This window comes from Agelaius phoeniceus, chromosome 6 (genome assembly GCF_051311805.1).
Source record: "Agelaius phoeniceus isolate bAgePho1 chromosome 6, bAgePho1.hap1, whole genome shotgun sequence".
Lineage (NCBI taxonomy): Eukaryota > Metazoa > Chordata > Aves > Passeriformes > Icteridae > Agelaius > Agelaius phoeniceus.
Genome location: NC_135270.1, coordinates 10,141,424 through 10,156,830, shown reverse-complemented (window position 1 = coordinate 10,156,830; position 15,407 = coordinate 10,141,424). Strand labels below are relative to the sequence as shown.

The following is a 15,407-nucleotide window of genomic DNA, read 5'->3' as shown; positions in this document are numbered from 1 at the left end:
GGCGGCGCCCGCCATGTCTGTGTCGGGCCTGGTCGCCATCTTTGTGCCGGGCAGCACCCTCCGCGCACACTGCGGTGGCCGCCATCTTTGTACTGGGTACCGCCATCTTTGTACTGGGCCGCCATCTTTGTGCCGGGCAGCACCGCCCACCACCGTGGCCGCCGGTGCCGGGACCCTCCAAACTCCCACAAACACACCCGGGGCGAGTCCCCCCCGCACCCCAAGTAACCCCCGGAGACACGGGCGGGCCGGGCTGGGGGAGAGGCCTTTATTGGGGACCGAACACGCTGAGGGCATCCCAGGGGGCTCCACGTGCGGGCTGTGCCGTGGCTACAGCGCCTGGGGAAGCAAACACAGAGAAATCCATGGAAATCTCCGGGAAGGACACGGGAATTCCCGCACTGGGGCGGTCCTTGGGAGGGAGGAAGAGGGGTGGATCAGCATTCCCGGGATTTGCAGGATTCCCGCCTCCCTCACCAGCTGGGTGTATGTGTGCTGCCGGACTGTGTCGTATCCAAACGCCAGAACCGCCACGGCCACGCAGAATTCCAGGAGGGCGAGCAGCACCAGGATGGAATCCAGGCCGTTGCTCAGCATCTGCCAGGAGGAGGAGGACGGGAGTGTGAAAAATGCCTGTTTTGTGATTGGCTTTTGGCAAATATTAAAATGAATGTTACATGTGTTGTGTTAGAAAGTTATGCTGTATTAATTCTTTTAAGTAGTGTGTTAAATGTACGTGAAAAACGCCAATCGCTTGTTTTTAGAATTTTAAAAGTTTAATAGTAATAAAATAGTTATAAAAATAGTAATACAATTAGAGTAATAATAATTTGGACAATTTGAATTAGGACAATATAAGACAATAAAAACAAAGAGTTACAGACGCCTGCGTACCTTTTTCTGGGCAGCACGAGCCCGAAAAAGGACACCCGTTAACAGAGGATTAACCTTTAAAAACAATAACCTGTTGCATATTCATACATCTCATACATGATGCATAAATTCCACTCAAATACAGGATTCTGTCTGGTCATCGTCAACTTCTTGCTCATAATCCTGACAGCATCATCCTGCCCGAGTGAGGAAGGAAGAAGTTTGTTTTTCCTGATAACAGAGCAATAAATTCTCTTTCTCTGAAATATTTAGGTGTCCTGTGACTGCTATCTCACTGCGAGTCCTTTCTTTAGAAAAAAAAAAATATCCCACCTACATAGTTTCTATTTCAACATTTTGTTACAACTTAAAACTATATTTACCACACTACTTAAGAGAATTAATACAGCCTTACTTTCCAACACAGCACTTATAACATTAATTTTAATATTTGCGAAAAGCCAATCATAAAATATGCATTTTTCACATATCGTTTTAGGTTACAACATAATGTTAAAATAGAAACTATGCTATGTAAGATACTTTTTTTAAAAGAGAGGAATGAGGTACTCGCACTGAGATAGCAGCCACAGGACACCTAAATCTTTCAGAGAAAGAGAATTTATTGTTCCCTTATCAGAAGAAACAAACTTCTTCCTGCCTCTCTCAGCTCTGAAGATGCCATTAGGATTAAGAGGAAGAAGTTGACACTGACCAGACAGAATCCTGTGTTTGAATGGAATTTATGCATCATGTATGAGATGTATGAATGTGCAACAGGCTGTTGCTTTTAAGGGTTAATCCTCTGTTAACGTGTGTTCTTTTTCGGGCTTATTTTGCCCAGAAAAAGGTACCCGGGCTGTCCAGAACTCTTTGTTTTTATTGTCTCATACTGTCCTAATCCTAATTGCCCAAATTATTATTACTCTAATTATATTACTATTTTTATAACCATTTTATTACTATTAAACCTTTAAAATTCAAAAAACAAGCGACTGACGTTTTTCACGGGAATATCCCAGGATCCACCACCGTGAACAGGACCGGGACCCTTGAGCACCCCACCCAGACTGGGATTCCCCCACAATCCCAGCTGTCCTACCTTGCTCTCCATGTGGAAGCACCATTCCGGGCGGGCCTGGTAGGGCTCGGGTTTCCCGCAGCCGGGTGTGATCTGGGTGATGGCCGTGCCGTGGATCCCGGTGGCCACCAGCGTGCCCAGGACAACGCCCACGCTGAGCACACAGCAGGCCTTGACCTGCGGGAAGCACCCGGTGACACAGACCCTGGGAAGGGCTCCTTCCCACTGGGATTATCCAACTGGGATCAGAGATCTCCTGGAGATGCCACCCAGTTCTGTCCCACTCATCCCACAGTGATTCCAAAGCCATGAGGGCTTCCTGGACTTTTCATCCCCCTCATCCCACAGTGATTCCAAAGCCATGAGGGTCTCCTTGGACCTTTTATCCCTGGATTCCCACAGTGATTCCAAAGCCATGAGGGTCTCCTCGGACCTTTCATCCCCCTCATCCCACAGTGACCCAAATCCCCATCCTGTGCTCCGTGTGGGAGAGCTGGGCACTTCCCAAGGGGGAGACTGGCCTGTGGATCCCGTGGGATGAATCCAGGCTGTGGAGGGATCCTGGCAGCTGCTGGAAGGGACATAAGGAATGGGGGGACACCTTGTCCCTGCCAGCCTGGATCTTACCAGCACAGGGCTGTCTCTCCTTTCACTTTCCACCAACAACGAGCCCGAGACCAGGAGCTACTTGGAAAACAGTGGGAATTGGTGTCAGCAGCAAGGCACCCTTCCCTGGCACCCTTCCTGGTGGGAACTGGGGTTCAGGGATGCACAAACACCCCCGAATGTGGGGGGAAATGGTTATTGGATATTGTCACCAGGATTTCCTGAGATTCCCATGTCCTCGTCCCAACTTACCAGGATCCCCAGCCAGAAGAGGATCCCGCTGGCCACAGGGAGGGAAGGGTTCCTGTGCTCCGACAGTGTCAGGATGATCCCGAAGCAGATGTGGACAATTCCAGTGAAGATGTGGATGGTCTGGGGAAGGATGAGGGAGAGGGTTCCCGATCCCGTTACTGTGAGGCACATCCCAGCCCAATCCCACATCACAGTGCTGGGAAGGGACTGGGAGAGGCACCTGTCCCAACATCCCCTCCATCCAGCCAGGGAGAACATCCAGCAGGACGATCCTCAGGGATCCCCAATCCTGCTGGGCCCCTGGAAGGCCGTGTCTCACCCCCAACACCTTGGGATGAGCCCTGCGGAAGCCTTGTGTTTGGAACGAGGTCCTGGCAGGTGCCGGGGAGCCTGAGGCCAGCTGGGCCGCCCGGGGATCCGTGGCCGGGATCACCTCCGTGATGATCCTCACGCTGCCCGCGTCCGTCACCGTGGTGGCTGCCATGGCCCGGGAACCAGCCCAGGGGGCTGAAGAAATTCCCAGGTGCCTTCCTCCTCCTCACTGTGATCCCTTTGCAGCCCAAAATCCCCAGGAGGTGCTGGCCAGGCAGCCACACGCTCCCGCTGCCCTTTGCTCCCTGCAGGAAGCTCGCTCATGGAATTCTCGTCAGGGCCCTCTTGCTCAACGAGGCGGCTTTGCCAGCGGAGGCTCCCAAAATCCTGCACGGAAAGAGGGAGGGAGGGACAGGGAAGGGTTGGATGCTTTTCCCTCGGGATGCTCCAAGACCCCCTTTCCACCCCAAATTGTGGATGCTTTGCTTGGGAATCGCTCCTGCAATTAGCTTGGTACCTAACGCGGTGTTCATAACCTAACCTGCCCACTTCCCAGGAAAACTCGCATTGAGACAGGGAACTTTATAAATCCTGTTATAAAGGAAGTTCCTTTATTGCCATTTTTGGGGATTCTCCCTCCTCCATCCCTGTGGGTTTGTCTCCAGTGAGGACACGCAGGAGGGATTCAGGGATCTCTGGCCATCTCCACTGGGAGTCAGAGGGAAAGGAGATGCTGTTATTTATGATGGGAAATGGGAGCTCAGGCTGGGAACGGAGCCATCACACACGGCGAGGGGATCCCGAGGGATTCAGAGGCCCCTTCCTGCCTCCATCCCTCCCTCCTCCCAGAAAACAGCCATGTCCTTTTCTCCAGGAGCATTGAGTACCCCATGCCGACCTGGAGGACCCCCCCCCGGATGTCCGATGTGTGCAGGGTAGGGATTTCTTGGTGGAGCAGGAATTTTTAGGTCCAGGATTCTGGCACCACCCCATCACCTCACTCTCTGCCTGGGAAAGGATAGGACCCTCCAGCTGACGATTTCAGGAGCAGGTGGAGCAACTTCTGGAAGTTTTTTCCTTCTCTCTGGCTCTAGAGGGAGCTGAGAGGCCGCGTTTGGAAGCACTGTGTTTCCAAAGCCCAGGAGCGGCTTCCAGCCCTTGGGCCGGCTTGGAACAACCTGGGCTAGTGGGAGGTGTCCCTGCCCATGGCAGGGGGGTGGAACTGGATGAGCCTTAAGGTTCCGTCCATCCCAAACCATTCCAGGATTCCGCGCCCTCCCCATATTCCCACACACCAGGGAACGGGACACCCCCTCCAAACTGGCCCAAATCACATCCCAAAAAAGAGCTGGAAGAACAGACCTGGAGAGCAAAGGGCAGCAGCTCACGCCTCCATCCCAGTTCCAATGGCATTCCTCCATCCCACCCATGACCTTCCTCCATCCTGCATCCCTGATGGAAGCGTGCACTTGGCCTTGTAAAGGGCTGCATCTGGCAGCACGGCTTTCCAGGAAAAACATGGACGTGGATGAGATTCAGCCTCTTCATCACATTCCTGATGCCTCAGAGCCTTTAATTCCTGCTGGTGCCTCATCCCTCTCAACACTCCAATCCTAACAATCCCAGGGATCTCGTTCCAGCCGCAGGAAGGAACACTTGAGCCCCCGTGGAAATTCTGGGATCCCCTCTTTAGCCTTTAGGCAGCCAGGGTATCCTCCACCATTATCCACGGCTCACATTCCCAGCCAAAACCACCCTACACGGTGGATTTCCTCCCAAATCCGCCTTTCCAGATTCCTACAGCATTCCTCAAGTTCCAGCCTTGCAGCCAGTAACAGCCATGACCGCCCTCAGCCCCCCAAACCCCACTTTCCAAGCGGGTGATCCATGGAAAAAGCGCTTTCCCCTTCCTAAATAAGCCCAGGGCCAGCTGGGGATGGCAGGAGCCCAAGGTAGGATGTCAGGATTTGTTTTGGAAGCGGATTCCAGAGGAGGTGAAGCTTTGAAGCAGATGCAGGGAAGCAGCAGGGCCGGGTGGTGGAGCTTTCCAACCTTTTCTTTATAGGAATTTTTGGCTTTGTAGACATATAAAACACATTCCTTGGATTTTAATGTTCATTTTCCTATTTTCTAGGACAAGTTTTGGATGGGGGAAGCCTGACTGGATGCTCAGGGGGGATCAACGAGACCCTCCCAAATTCCCTCCCACCAGCACAGGACAAAATTTATGAGCCTGGTGGAACCAAAATTCTTTTTCCAACCCCAAAATCCCTGAGTTTTTTTCCAAAGAAAATAGATTACGATGGAGAAAAGCTCTCCAAAGAAACTTGCTGCTTCCTGGGACTAACTTTATATCCCCATAAAAATACCAAAAGTCAACATTTTGCTTTGCTTCCAGGTGTTTCTGCTTCCCACAGGGCTCTTTCCATACTGATTCCAGAAGGAAAGTCATGTTTTCTGGGAAAGGTTTCAGGGTTTTTGGCTTTAAACATCCCCCTGTCCATCCTGGATAAGGGAATCTGGAACAGGGAGCAGGCAGGAGGTTGGGGGGCATTGCTGCCTGCTGGAGTGATCCATACCTGACATTTGGGACACGGTGACATCGCTCCCAAACCCTGTCCCAGATGTGTCCATCAACCCCCACACGTGACGTTCCAGCCTTTGATCCACTCATTCCCAGGAAAACTCCTGAGGCTGCAGAAAAGTTCCAGAAAACTTCTCCAAGGCTTCACCAGCATCCACTTTCCACTGGCAGTCCTGGAATGGGACCTTAAATACTTCCAGGGAAGGGGCAGCCACAGCTTCCCTGGGAAATACATTCCCACCACCTTCACACCTCACAGGGAGGAATTTCTTCCCAATATCTCATCTAAACCCACCCCCTGGCAGTGGGAAGCCATTCCCCCTTGTCCTGGCACTCCAGGCTCTTCTAAAGTACCTCTCCAGCTCTCTTGGGGCACCTTTAAGTGCTGGAAGATTTGCCAAGGTCTCCCTGGATCCCTCTCTTCCCAAGGGGAAGAGCCTTTGGGACATCTCAGTGCATCTCACAGTTCCCCCTTTCCAGCTCCTCCAAGGGTTTTGATTTTCCTTAGGTATCACCACCAGCAGGGACACAAAACTCTGTGGTCCCTGTCACCTTCGATTCCCAGCCCCTGGAAGTCTCCACTCCCCCTGGATCTGCAAATTTCCACCTACAAATAAAAATATATTTAAAACCCCCACATTCCCACACAGCCTTAAACACTTATTCCAGCATTTTCAGGGAAAGCCACATCTAAACACTGGGATACTCCAGGAAAACAGACCCTGCTGCCAGTGGAAGAGGAGGAAGCCTCCTTCCCAGGAAAGCACCACAGAGCTCGGATGGGGGGTGGAATGGCTCCGTGCTGGTCCCCATGGAGCCAGGAGAGGTCGGGATGCTCCGGAGCCGCAGGTGAGGAGCCGGGGCTGTAATGGGCTGTGGCCATGGGCTGAGCAGAGGCAGCCTGTTCATCCTGCTCCCCAAATCCCTGGGGCTTTTCCTACTGATCAGGCTCATTATTTTTTCAGAGCCGGGAACAGAAATAACTGACAGGGAGTGAATAATCCATGAGGCTTTGGCTGAGCAGCCGGAGCATTGTCAGGGAGCGTGGAAAGGAGAAAGAAAACACTGAAGTCACCCCAAAACCTAAGGGAATATTCGAGGAGGAGGTCACTGATCCCACTCTGGCACTGGAGGGGAAATTTGGGATGGATCCTGTGCCCAGAAATTAAGAGGATACTCCCCCAGAGCACTGGGAACTCACCAGGATGTTCTCATCCCTTGGAAAATCAGCACTGGGGTCTCTTTCCTCACCTCCATCCCACCTTTCCTTTCCATGGACTTGGGATGCTCCTTAAATACCTCGATGCTGCTGGATGCTCATCCCCACCTCATTAAACCCACCAGCATTCCTACAAATGCAGGACAATCAAGGATGGAGCCATAAATGAGCTTGTCAGGAGCTGACAAACCTGCTCCTATTCAAAATGATCCCAGAACCCTTTTCCTTCCCTGAAAATAAAGAATTTTTTAGGAACTGCCGCACAGATAAGGTTCGGGAGCGCCCCTCAGCCCCATTCCCGCCTCCCAGGATGGTGGGAACAGGGAGCACATGACACCCGTGTCCCCGTGTCACCTCCCGGAGCAGCTCCAGCCCTGGGGCAGCTTCCCGGGTGGCGGCGGCAGGACCGGGATGCGCTGTGCTGGAGTCACCGGCGCCGCCGCCGGCTGCTCCAGCCACGCTAAATATAGCGGGACCGTGCTGGAATGGGGGGGTGAGGGGGGTTGGGGAGCAGAATTCCCCCCGGGAGACAAGGTACCCTGGTTTGGAGGGTGGAATTCCAGCAGGAGAGGGGATTAGAGGGGCAGAATTCCCCTCAGGTGAGCAGGAATTGAGGGATGTATGGGGACAGAATTCCTTCAGAATCAGGTACCAGGTTTAGAAGGATGGAATTCCCTCTGGAGAGGGGTCTTGAGGGGCAGAATTCCCCCCGGAGAGCAGGTACTGAGGGGTTTATGTGGACAGAATTCCCTCAGAATCAGGTACCGGGATATAGGAGGGTGGAATTAACCCAGGAGAGGGGTTTTGAGGGGCAGAATTCCCTCTGGAGAGCAGGTACCAGGAGTTCAGAGGAGCAAAACTCCCTTGGGAGCAGATGCCAGGGGTTTAGGGGAGCAGAATTCCCCTCAAGGAAAGCAAGCAGGTACCAGGAGTTCAGGAGGGGGCAGAATTCCCTCAGGACAGAGCAAGTATCCCTAGATCAGGCAGGGTGAGCCTCTTTCCTGAGGGGCAGCAGCTCTGTGAGGGGGAAGGGTAGCTTCCACGCTGAAAATTCCCAAATTCAGGAGACACAAGCCCGGAGAGAGCATTTATTCCCAAGAGAAGACGAAGCCAACAGGGGACGAGCCGAGGTAGATGCTCCGGTGACCCGCCTGGCTCCCGGCACACATCAGGGTCACTCCAAACCACCAGGAATTCCTGAACCCCCACACGAGTGAACCCCAGCATCCCACCAGGGATTTACAGGCAGGAATTGCCCAAGATTTCCCCCCTGGAGAAGCCCCTTCCCACAGCAGCCAGCAAGTGGAGCCCCTCAGGCCAGGCCCAGGGGCAGAGGGGCAGGGAATTTGGGGGTGTCCCTGGCTTTTGGGGGGGACCAGCACTTCCCAGCCAGCAGCACAGTGGGAGGAGGATGCTGTAGCCCTGGGATTTAGGAGCGATGGAGGCAGGATCCCATTCCAACATCCTCCGTGTCAGACTTCAGGAGCAGCCAGCTGCAAAGAGACCAGCAGGTGTTTTGGGAAGGGGACAGGATTTGGGGGGACCCTCCCCTCCCCAGCACCCACCACCCATGGGGGTTTGGGATCTCCTCCCCATTCCCAGAGCAGAGGGATGGATGCTCCAGGATGTTCCCTGGGGATTGGGGTGGGATGTTTTCCCAGGGAGGGGACGGTGATGGCAGCAGGATGGGGACTATCATCCCAGGAGCCATCCCAATGCTGATTCCACCCCTTATCCAGGCTATTCCCTGGATCACCTCGCTGTAGCTGGGAGGCTGAGGCAGCTCCGCCGGTGGCACGGCCAGATCCACACGGGTGGCACTGGGGACGATCAGCATGGCCTGGGAAACACCAGGATTATGGGAGACGCTTGGGATCACGGGATGCAGCTTTTGGGACCCATCCCTGGCACCCCCTCATCTTACCTCGTTGGAGCTGAGGCGAGTGGCCCGGCACCAGAAGTTGGCGGTGGCCACGGCGATGCAGAATTCCAGGATGGTGAAGATGAGCAGCACGATGGAAATCCCATTCCCTGCGAGCTCCAGGATGGGGAAAACCCCATCAGTCCCCCACCCCAGCAGCACCCAGGAGGATGAATCCCACACAGGGCAGCATTCTGTGGCTCCCCCTTCCCCTCCCTCCGCATTCCCAGCTCAAAGGTCTCGCTCCAAGCCCTCCATGCTGCCGTTTTCACGGCTCATGGATGCTTCCAGGGGGTGACTCATCTCCCGAGGTACCAACTGAAAATAGGTCGCGCCGGCAGAGGAGAAACCGCCATCCCAACAGGGATTTGGGAAAGGACACCACACCCCTGGAGGGCCGGAGAAAAGGCCCCAGGGGAATTCCCAGGGGCAGGAATTCCGGCAAGTGGGATTTTACCAGGACGAGATAGCTGTAGTAGTTGAAGCTGGAGCGGTAGAGCCCGTTGAGGTTGAGGTCCACAATGAAGGCCACGATTCCCAGGAGGGCAAAGATGGCACTGATGACGTTCATGGTCTGGCTGCCCTTCACCTGTGGGCACCCAGGGGGTTTTGAGGGGGGTGGCAGACCCCCCCTAAAACCCCAGAGGGACACCCCACCCACCCCACGGGATCATTCCCGGTGTGCTCCCGGGAAAACTCACCGCGCATTCCGTGGGGCTCTTCTCGGCGCCGATGGAGAGGCACCCGGAGATGATGAACTGCAGCAGGAGAGACGGGGCTCAGCTGGCACTGAGGGCACCCCAGGCACCCCAAACGTGCCCAGAGGTGGCACTAACGGGGCGCAGGGGACACAGTGACACCCCTGCCCTTGTTCTCAAGCTGCCGAGGCCTCAGGAGCCACAGGTGCATCATTCCCGGTGGGCATCCCTTCCAGTGGGCATCCCACCTGCTGGCATCCCCCCCAGCAGGATTTCCTTCCCTGTAGGCATTGTTCCCTGGCAAGACCCCCTTCCCGGTGGGCATCCCACCCCCCCCCCCCAGGCATTCTTTTCCCGGTGGGAATCCCTTCCCAGCCCCCTGGCACACACCGACACGCCGCCCAGGAAAGGGATCTCTCCGATGACGAAGACAGAGGTATAGACATTGGTGAGCGTGGTCAGGACGATCCCAAAGCCGATGTGCAGGAATCCCGTCATAATCTGGATGGTCTGGAAGAGAGGGATGGGTTGGAATGGGGTCAACTCAAGCCCCCCCCGCCCACAGAGCCACCCTGGGGATGGGGGATGCCTTAATCCCAGCGCCTCTCCAGAGACACAGCACCCCCCGAGGGAACTGCAGGAATCCCCCGGGAAGGGGCTGAGGGGGCATTTTCCAAGCGTTTCTCCCCATGAACTCCCTCCGACCCCCCAGACTCACCCCCATAACGCGGTTCTTGCCCTTGGGCAGGGTCTCCGCCGTGTACATGACGGCGCGGCTGCCCAGCCGGAGGCTCCCCATGCCCTGCATGAGGAGAGCGGGGGGCACCGGGACCCCCCGGAGCAGCCCCGGTCCCCACCGGGGCCGCCCCCGCCCCACCCCGCCACAGCCCGCGCCCATTGGCTGAGCACCGTGACGTCAGCGGCTGCGGCTTTCATCCCCCCCGGGGCACCGCCCAGCCCACGGGGGACACGGGGGGACGGAGGGGACAGCCCCCCAAAACCCGGGGAGGGGCGGGAAGTGGGGCTGCGTGGGGTGGGAAGATGCTCCGTGGGGTGGGAAGATGCTCCGTGGGGTCCCCTGGCTCCGTGGGCAATTCCCAGTGTTGCCCCCCCGTTCCGGGCAGGGCTCCAGGACACCGTGTTCCCCCCGCCGGGAAGAGCTGCTCATCCCAAACCCTCACTACTCAAGGGAGTCAAGGAAATCGGGGTGCCAGCCCTGCCGTGAAAGTCCCCGCTCCCCAAGCTGCGTGTGCCCCCCTCATTCCCGCTCCTTCCAGCTCCACGCCGGGTTTACAGGAGCCTAGAAATGGAAGAAAAAAATTAAAAAGAGAGAAAGGAAAAAAAAAAAAAAAAAAAGAAAAGAAAAGAAAAGAAAAAAAATCAAAACCACCCCGCAGCGAATTCCTGGAAGAAAAATCCATCAAGGGCCATTAGGCTCCTGCGGCTCCTCCCCGCAGAGCGGGGGCACAGGCGGGGGCAGGGGCGGCACCAGGACGGAGCTGGGCACTGCCCAGGCGTGATTTCCCCTGCATCTCCTTCCCCAGGAAGGGGTGGACCTGAATATCCCGGACCCCTGCTGCAGGAGGGGAGGAGTAGAGGGGGTCCCCCACACTTTCCTCCCAAACTGTCTTCATTCCCCATTTTTAGGGCATCCAGCCCCAAGGAGAAGGAGCCAAGAGCTCCAGGCAGAGGATTAAACCTGAAATCAGGGAATAATGAACACCCCGGGAATGAGAGGGACACACGATACCACCCTGTACCCCAAAATTCATGGAGGACACCCCGGTATCCCATCCTGATCCCGACAACACCACACCCCCCTGCCAGGAATCCCTCATGGAGAGATCCCATCATGGGGGTCACAGGGAGGATCAGAGCTGCAGATCCCGAGAGGAATCCGGGGCTCTGGGAGGGATCCCCATTTCCCTGGAGCAGGAACATTCCACAGGGAGGGAGAAGGGCCTGCTGCCACAGCCAGGAGCCCTCTGGCCAAGTGCAGGACGTTCCCGTGCTGGATGCTGTGGGAAGAAGCAGAATTGGGACTGGGGGGTGTCACCCAGCTCAGAGCAGGTGACAGAAAACCCATGGGGCTGACAGGGTACCCTCACTGCCACCCTACACCCATCAGGGTCACACGGTGTCCCCATTCTTCACCTGCAGGGTGGTCCCCATCTCTGTCACCTCTGGGTGGTGTCACCATGCCTGTCCCATCCCTGCCAGCACGGGTCACCCCACAGCCACACCCCAGGACAGCAGCCAGCACTGAGAGCCACATGTGGCCACTGGTGACAGAGACTGGCATGGTGAGCACACACAGGGCTGTGACAGGGATTTGGGGAGCCCCATGGTCCTTCTCCCCAGGGAGGGCAGCCAGGTGCCCCAAACACCCCCTCACCCAGAGCATCCCGTGCAGGGCTGGGGCTGCCAGGAACAGCACAAAGCACACTCCCCTGGGAGCCTCCTTGGGGATAGGGATGGAAAACCAGAGAGAACCAGCCCAAGCAATGGCTTTAACAGGTGGGAGGAGAGTGCTGGCCACAGGGGAAGCTGGGTGGGGCAGGCCTGTCCCTTGCACCTACCTGGGGCTTGTTTCCAGAGTCTCCCAGGGATTTGATCCTGGACACTCTTCCCACCTTGCCCAGCAGGAAACTCTGTGAGGAAAGCAAGCCCTGCTCAGCAGCAACCAAAGCACCCATGTGTGATCCACAGGATTCCTATCCTGAATCTAAAGCCAACTATTGGGAAGGAAGGAACCCTCTTGTCACAGTGAGATGGCCCCACAGAGTATCACCACACGATTTCAGAAAGCTTCAACCCACACAGAGCAACACCTCACCACCTCAGAAGGCTGCAAGCATCTGCCCCTCCCTGTTTGTTAGCCCAGCCTTTTATCCCCTCCTGTTGATGCCCTGCACCTGTGTGCCCTCTGCTCCCTTTGGGGGTTGCTCAGTGCCCCTGGGCACTCCCTGGCTCATTGCTGTCAGTGCTGCTCACAGCTGAGCCTATGGGGGATGAGGCTGGGCCAGCCCCACTCCCAGTTACCACAAACTGTGTGCCTACACCCCATCCCAGCCCAAACTCGGTGCTGTGGGGAAATGCCGATTTATTTAAAACACAGCATCCTCAGAAGCATCTGAGCTGCCAGCAGGGGCCTCATCCTGCTTGTAGGAGCCCCCCGGAGGTGGGGGAACTCCAGCTCCCGTTGCTTCTGGAGGATCTTCGACTCGGAGCGGCTTGGCTGCCCTGCAGCGCTGTGGGAGCTGTGGGTCGGGCTCCAGGGCCTCCGGGACGCTTCCTGCTGTGCCGCCCGCCGCTGGGAGTTCCTCACGGGAGCAGGCCGCGCTCCCAGCTTCACTTCCAGGCTCTTCTTGGCCACGTGCATCCTCAGGGCCGAGCGGGCCCCGCTGATATCCGCGGAGCCGGCGGAGCTGCAGGACCTGTCCGAGGCCTCCTCCGCGTCCGGGCTCTGGCAGCTCCCGCCGGGGCTCTCGGAGCCGGGCAGGCTCTCGGAGGAAGGGGATGACGCTTCCCCCTGCCCCAGCCGCTCCTGGGATCGCCGCACTGCCAGGGGCTGGGCTCTCAGCTTCACTTCCAGGCTCTTCCTGGCCACGTGCATCCTCAGGGACGAGCGGCTTTTCCTCATGCCCGCGACTGTGAGGGAGCAGTGAGATCTGTCCATGGCGCCTTCTCCAGCCGGGTTCCGGCAGCTCTCGCCGAGGCTCCGGGAAGGATGGAGGCTCCTGGAGGAGCAGCAGGGCAGGTGGCCTTGCTCCAGCAGATGCTCCAGATCCTCCCACGACAGCTGCCACATCTCCGAGTCCCGCGGGAAGGACACCTCGGGCCACAGCGGCGTCACCAGGTCCTGCAGCTCCCGCGCCGCTGTCACACAGGGGGTGCAGCAGGGGCCGCAGCCGCAGGGGATGTACAGGGGGCTCTCCGGGGCAGCCAGGCCCTGGGGAGGGGCCCGGATCCCGAGGCGCTTCCGCGCCTTCCAAATGCGGGTGGCCAGCAGGATGGCCGTACTGGCCACCAGCAGGACGAGCGAGGGGAGCAGGAAACTCATGGCTTCATCCGTGTCCCATCGTGGCCGCACTGGGAACCAGGGGTGGTGGCACGTGTCCTGTAGAGACAGCGTGCTGATGTCACAGTGCTGCGGGTGGGACACCTGTGTGACATCACAGCCCCGCATCGCCCCGGCGCTCACCTCTTTTGTGACGTCACGGCCGCAGATTGCCCATCCCGAATCCAAACCCAGCGCTGTGCCAGCTGCTGGGAAGAATATGAAACCTATCCCTATAAACCAGCACACCAGCCCAGCACAAAGGCTAGGAGCACATCCAGGCCACTTCCAGCACCTCCCTCGGGACCCTCGGGGGTGTCCCCCGCCGGCGACCCCCGCCCGGTACGGGGCTGGGAACGGGATGCGCCGTGTTTCCATGCGGAACTAATGTCCCCACCGCGTTTCCCGGCCGGACCGCGGGCGGGGCGTGTTTGAGAACGGACCAATGGCGGCGCCCTTGCAGCACTTCCGGCGTGTCCCGGCGATGTGGCGATGGCGGCTCCCGGGGCTGCTGCGGGCCGGGGGAGGTCAGGGGGGCTTGGCCGCGCTCCGAGGGGCCGTCCGTGCCTTCTAGGGCGTTCAGACGGCCGGGGGGACCTTCCCGGGCGCCTGAGGCTGGCTGGGAGGGCTCGGGTGGGCCGTGGAAGGGCTGACACCGGGGAGGTACCGAGGGCTTGGTGGGACTCCTGGCTGGGCTGTGGTGGCTTGAGAGCGGGAAGGGGAGGCCCCGCGGGGTCCCTCCTCCCCTCCTGGCCCTGCCCGAGACCCCCCGCTCTGTCCCGCAGGTCCCGGCGGCGTCGCGGTTCCCCGGGCAGGGCTGAAGAAGTGGACGCTGCCCCCGGATTACAGTGGTGAGGGGGACGGACGGCGGGAGATCCCCGCAAGGGGAGGCGGGGGCACTTCCCGGTGTGTTCCTGGAGATCCTGGGGATGCTGATCCTGGTGTTCCCCGGCAGGGATCACCATCCCCGAGAAGCCGAAGCTGAAGTTCATGGATAAAGTGCCGGCGGTGCCCAAGGTCCGGCGGGAGCCGCGGCGGCTCCGTGACATCCGTGGCCCGTCCCAGGTGGCCACCGACTTCACGCAGGGGCAGTACGGGATCCTGGTGAGCGGGAACAGGCTCGGAACGGATCGGGGGGAGTGTTCCAGAGGCCGGGATTGCGTGTCCCTGAGCTGTCCCACCGTCTGCCCCCACAGGCTTTGGGCGGGGGGTACCTGCACTGGGGCCACTTCGAGATGATCCGCCTAACCATCGGGCGCAGCATCGATCCCAAATCCATGTTCGCCGTGTGGCGAGTGCCCGCCCCCTACAAGTCGGTGACGAGGAAAAGCCTGGGGCACCGGATGGGCGGCGGGAAGGGCCCTATCGACCGCTACGTGACGGCGGTGAAGAGCGGCAGGCTGGTGGTGGAGGTGGGCGGGCGCTGCGAGTTCGGGGAGGTGCGGCCCTTCCTCGACCGCGTGGCCCAGAAATTGCCCTTCCCGGCGGTGGCCGTCAGCCGGGAGAGCCTCCAGGAGATGCGTCGGGAGGAGGAGCAGAGGAGGCTGGACAACCAAAACCCCTGGACTTTTGAGCGTGTGGTGACCTCCAATATGTTGGGGATGAGGAAGTACCTGAGCCCCTACGACCTGCAGCTCAAGGGACGCTACTGGGGCAAGTTTTTCCTGAAGCACAGGGTGTGAGGAGCGGCTGGATGGGATTCCTTTTGGGATTAAACTTTTCCACAAGAGCCTGGAGTGGGTTTTGGAACTGGGAATGCAGGGCTGGGGGATAAATGGGTCAGGGTTTGAAGCACAAGGCT

The 15,407-nt window shown here is 57.9% G+C and overlaps 3 protein-coding genes across 3 annotated transcripts; 1 reads left to right on the top strand and 2 right to left on the bottom strand.

Annotated features, from left to right (window-relative positions):
- Positions 1–197: 197 nt before the first annotated feature.
- LOC129121342 (membrane-spanning 4-domains subfamily A member 4A-like) lies at positions 198–3,296 on the bottom strand. The gene is made up of 5 exons (XM_077179671.1): positions 3,132–3,296; positions 2,813–2,932; positions 2,582–2,638; positions 1,976–2,131; positions 198–597 (listed from the first exon to the last, which is right to left on the bottom strand). The coding sequence occupies exons 1-5, from the start codon at positions 3,294–3,296 to the stop codon at positions 331–333; spliced, it is 765 nt and encodes a 254-aa protein (XP_077035786.1). The 3' UTR covers positions 198–330.
- Positions 3,297–7,986: 4,690 nt separating this feature from the next.
- LOC129122075 (membrane-spanning 4-domains subfamily A member 12-like) lies at positions 7,987–10,459 on the bottom strand. Its single transcript, XM_054635659.2, has 7 exons — positions 10,265–10,459; positions 9,937–10,056; positions 9,550–9,606; positions 9,306–9,437; positions 8,852–8,965; positions 8,684–8,767; positions 7,987–8,420 (listed from the first exon to the last, which is right to left on the bottom strand). The coding sequence occupies exons 1-7, from the start codon at positions 10,442–10,444 to the stop codon at positions 8,400–8,402; spliced, it is 708 nt and encodes a 235-aa protein (XP_054491634.2). The 5' UTR covers positions 10,445–10,459; the 3' UTR covers positions 7,987–8,399.
- Positions 10,460–14,008: 3,549 nt separating this feature from the next.
- MRPL16 (mitochondrial ribosomal protein L16) lies at positions 14,009–15,335 on the top strand. The gene is made up of 4 exons (XM_054634982.2): positions 14,009–14,133; positions 14,392–14,457; positions 14,562–14,710; positions 14,803–15,335. The coding sequence occupies exons 1-4, from the start codon at positions 14,052–14,054 to the stop codon at positions 15,286–15,288; spliced, it is 783 nt and encodes a 260-aa protein (XP_054490957.1). The 5' UTR covers positions 14,009–14,051; the 3' UTR covers positions 15,289–15,335.
- The last annotated feature ends 72 nt before the right edge of the window (positions 15,336–15,407 follow it).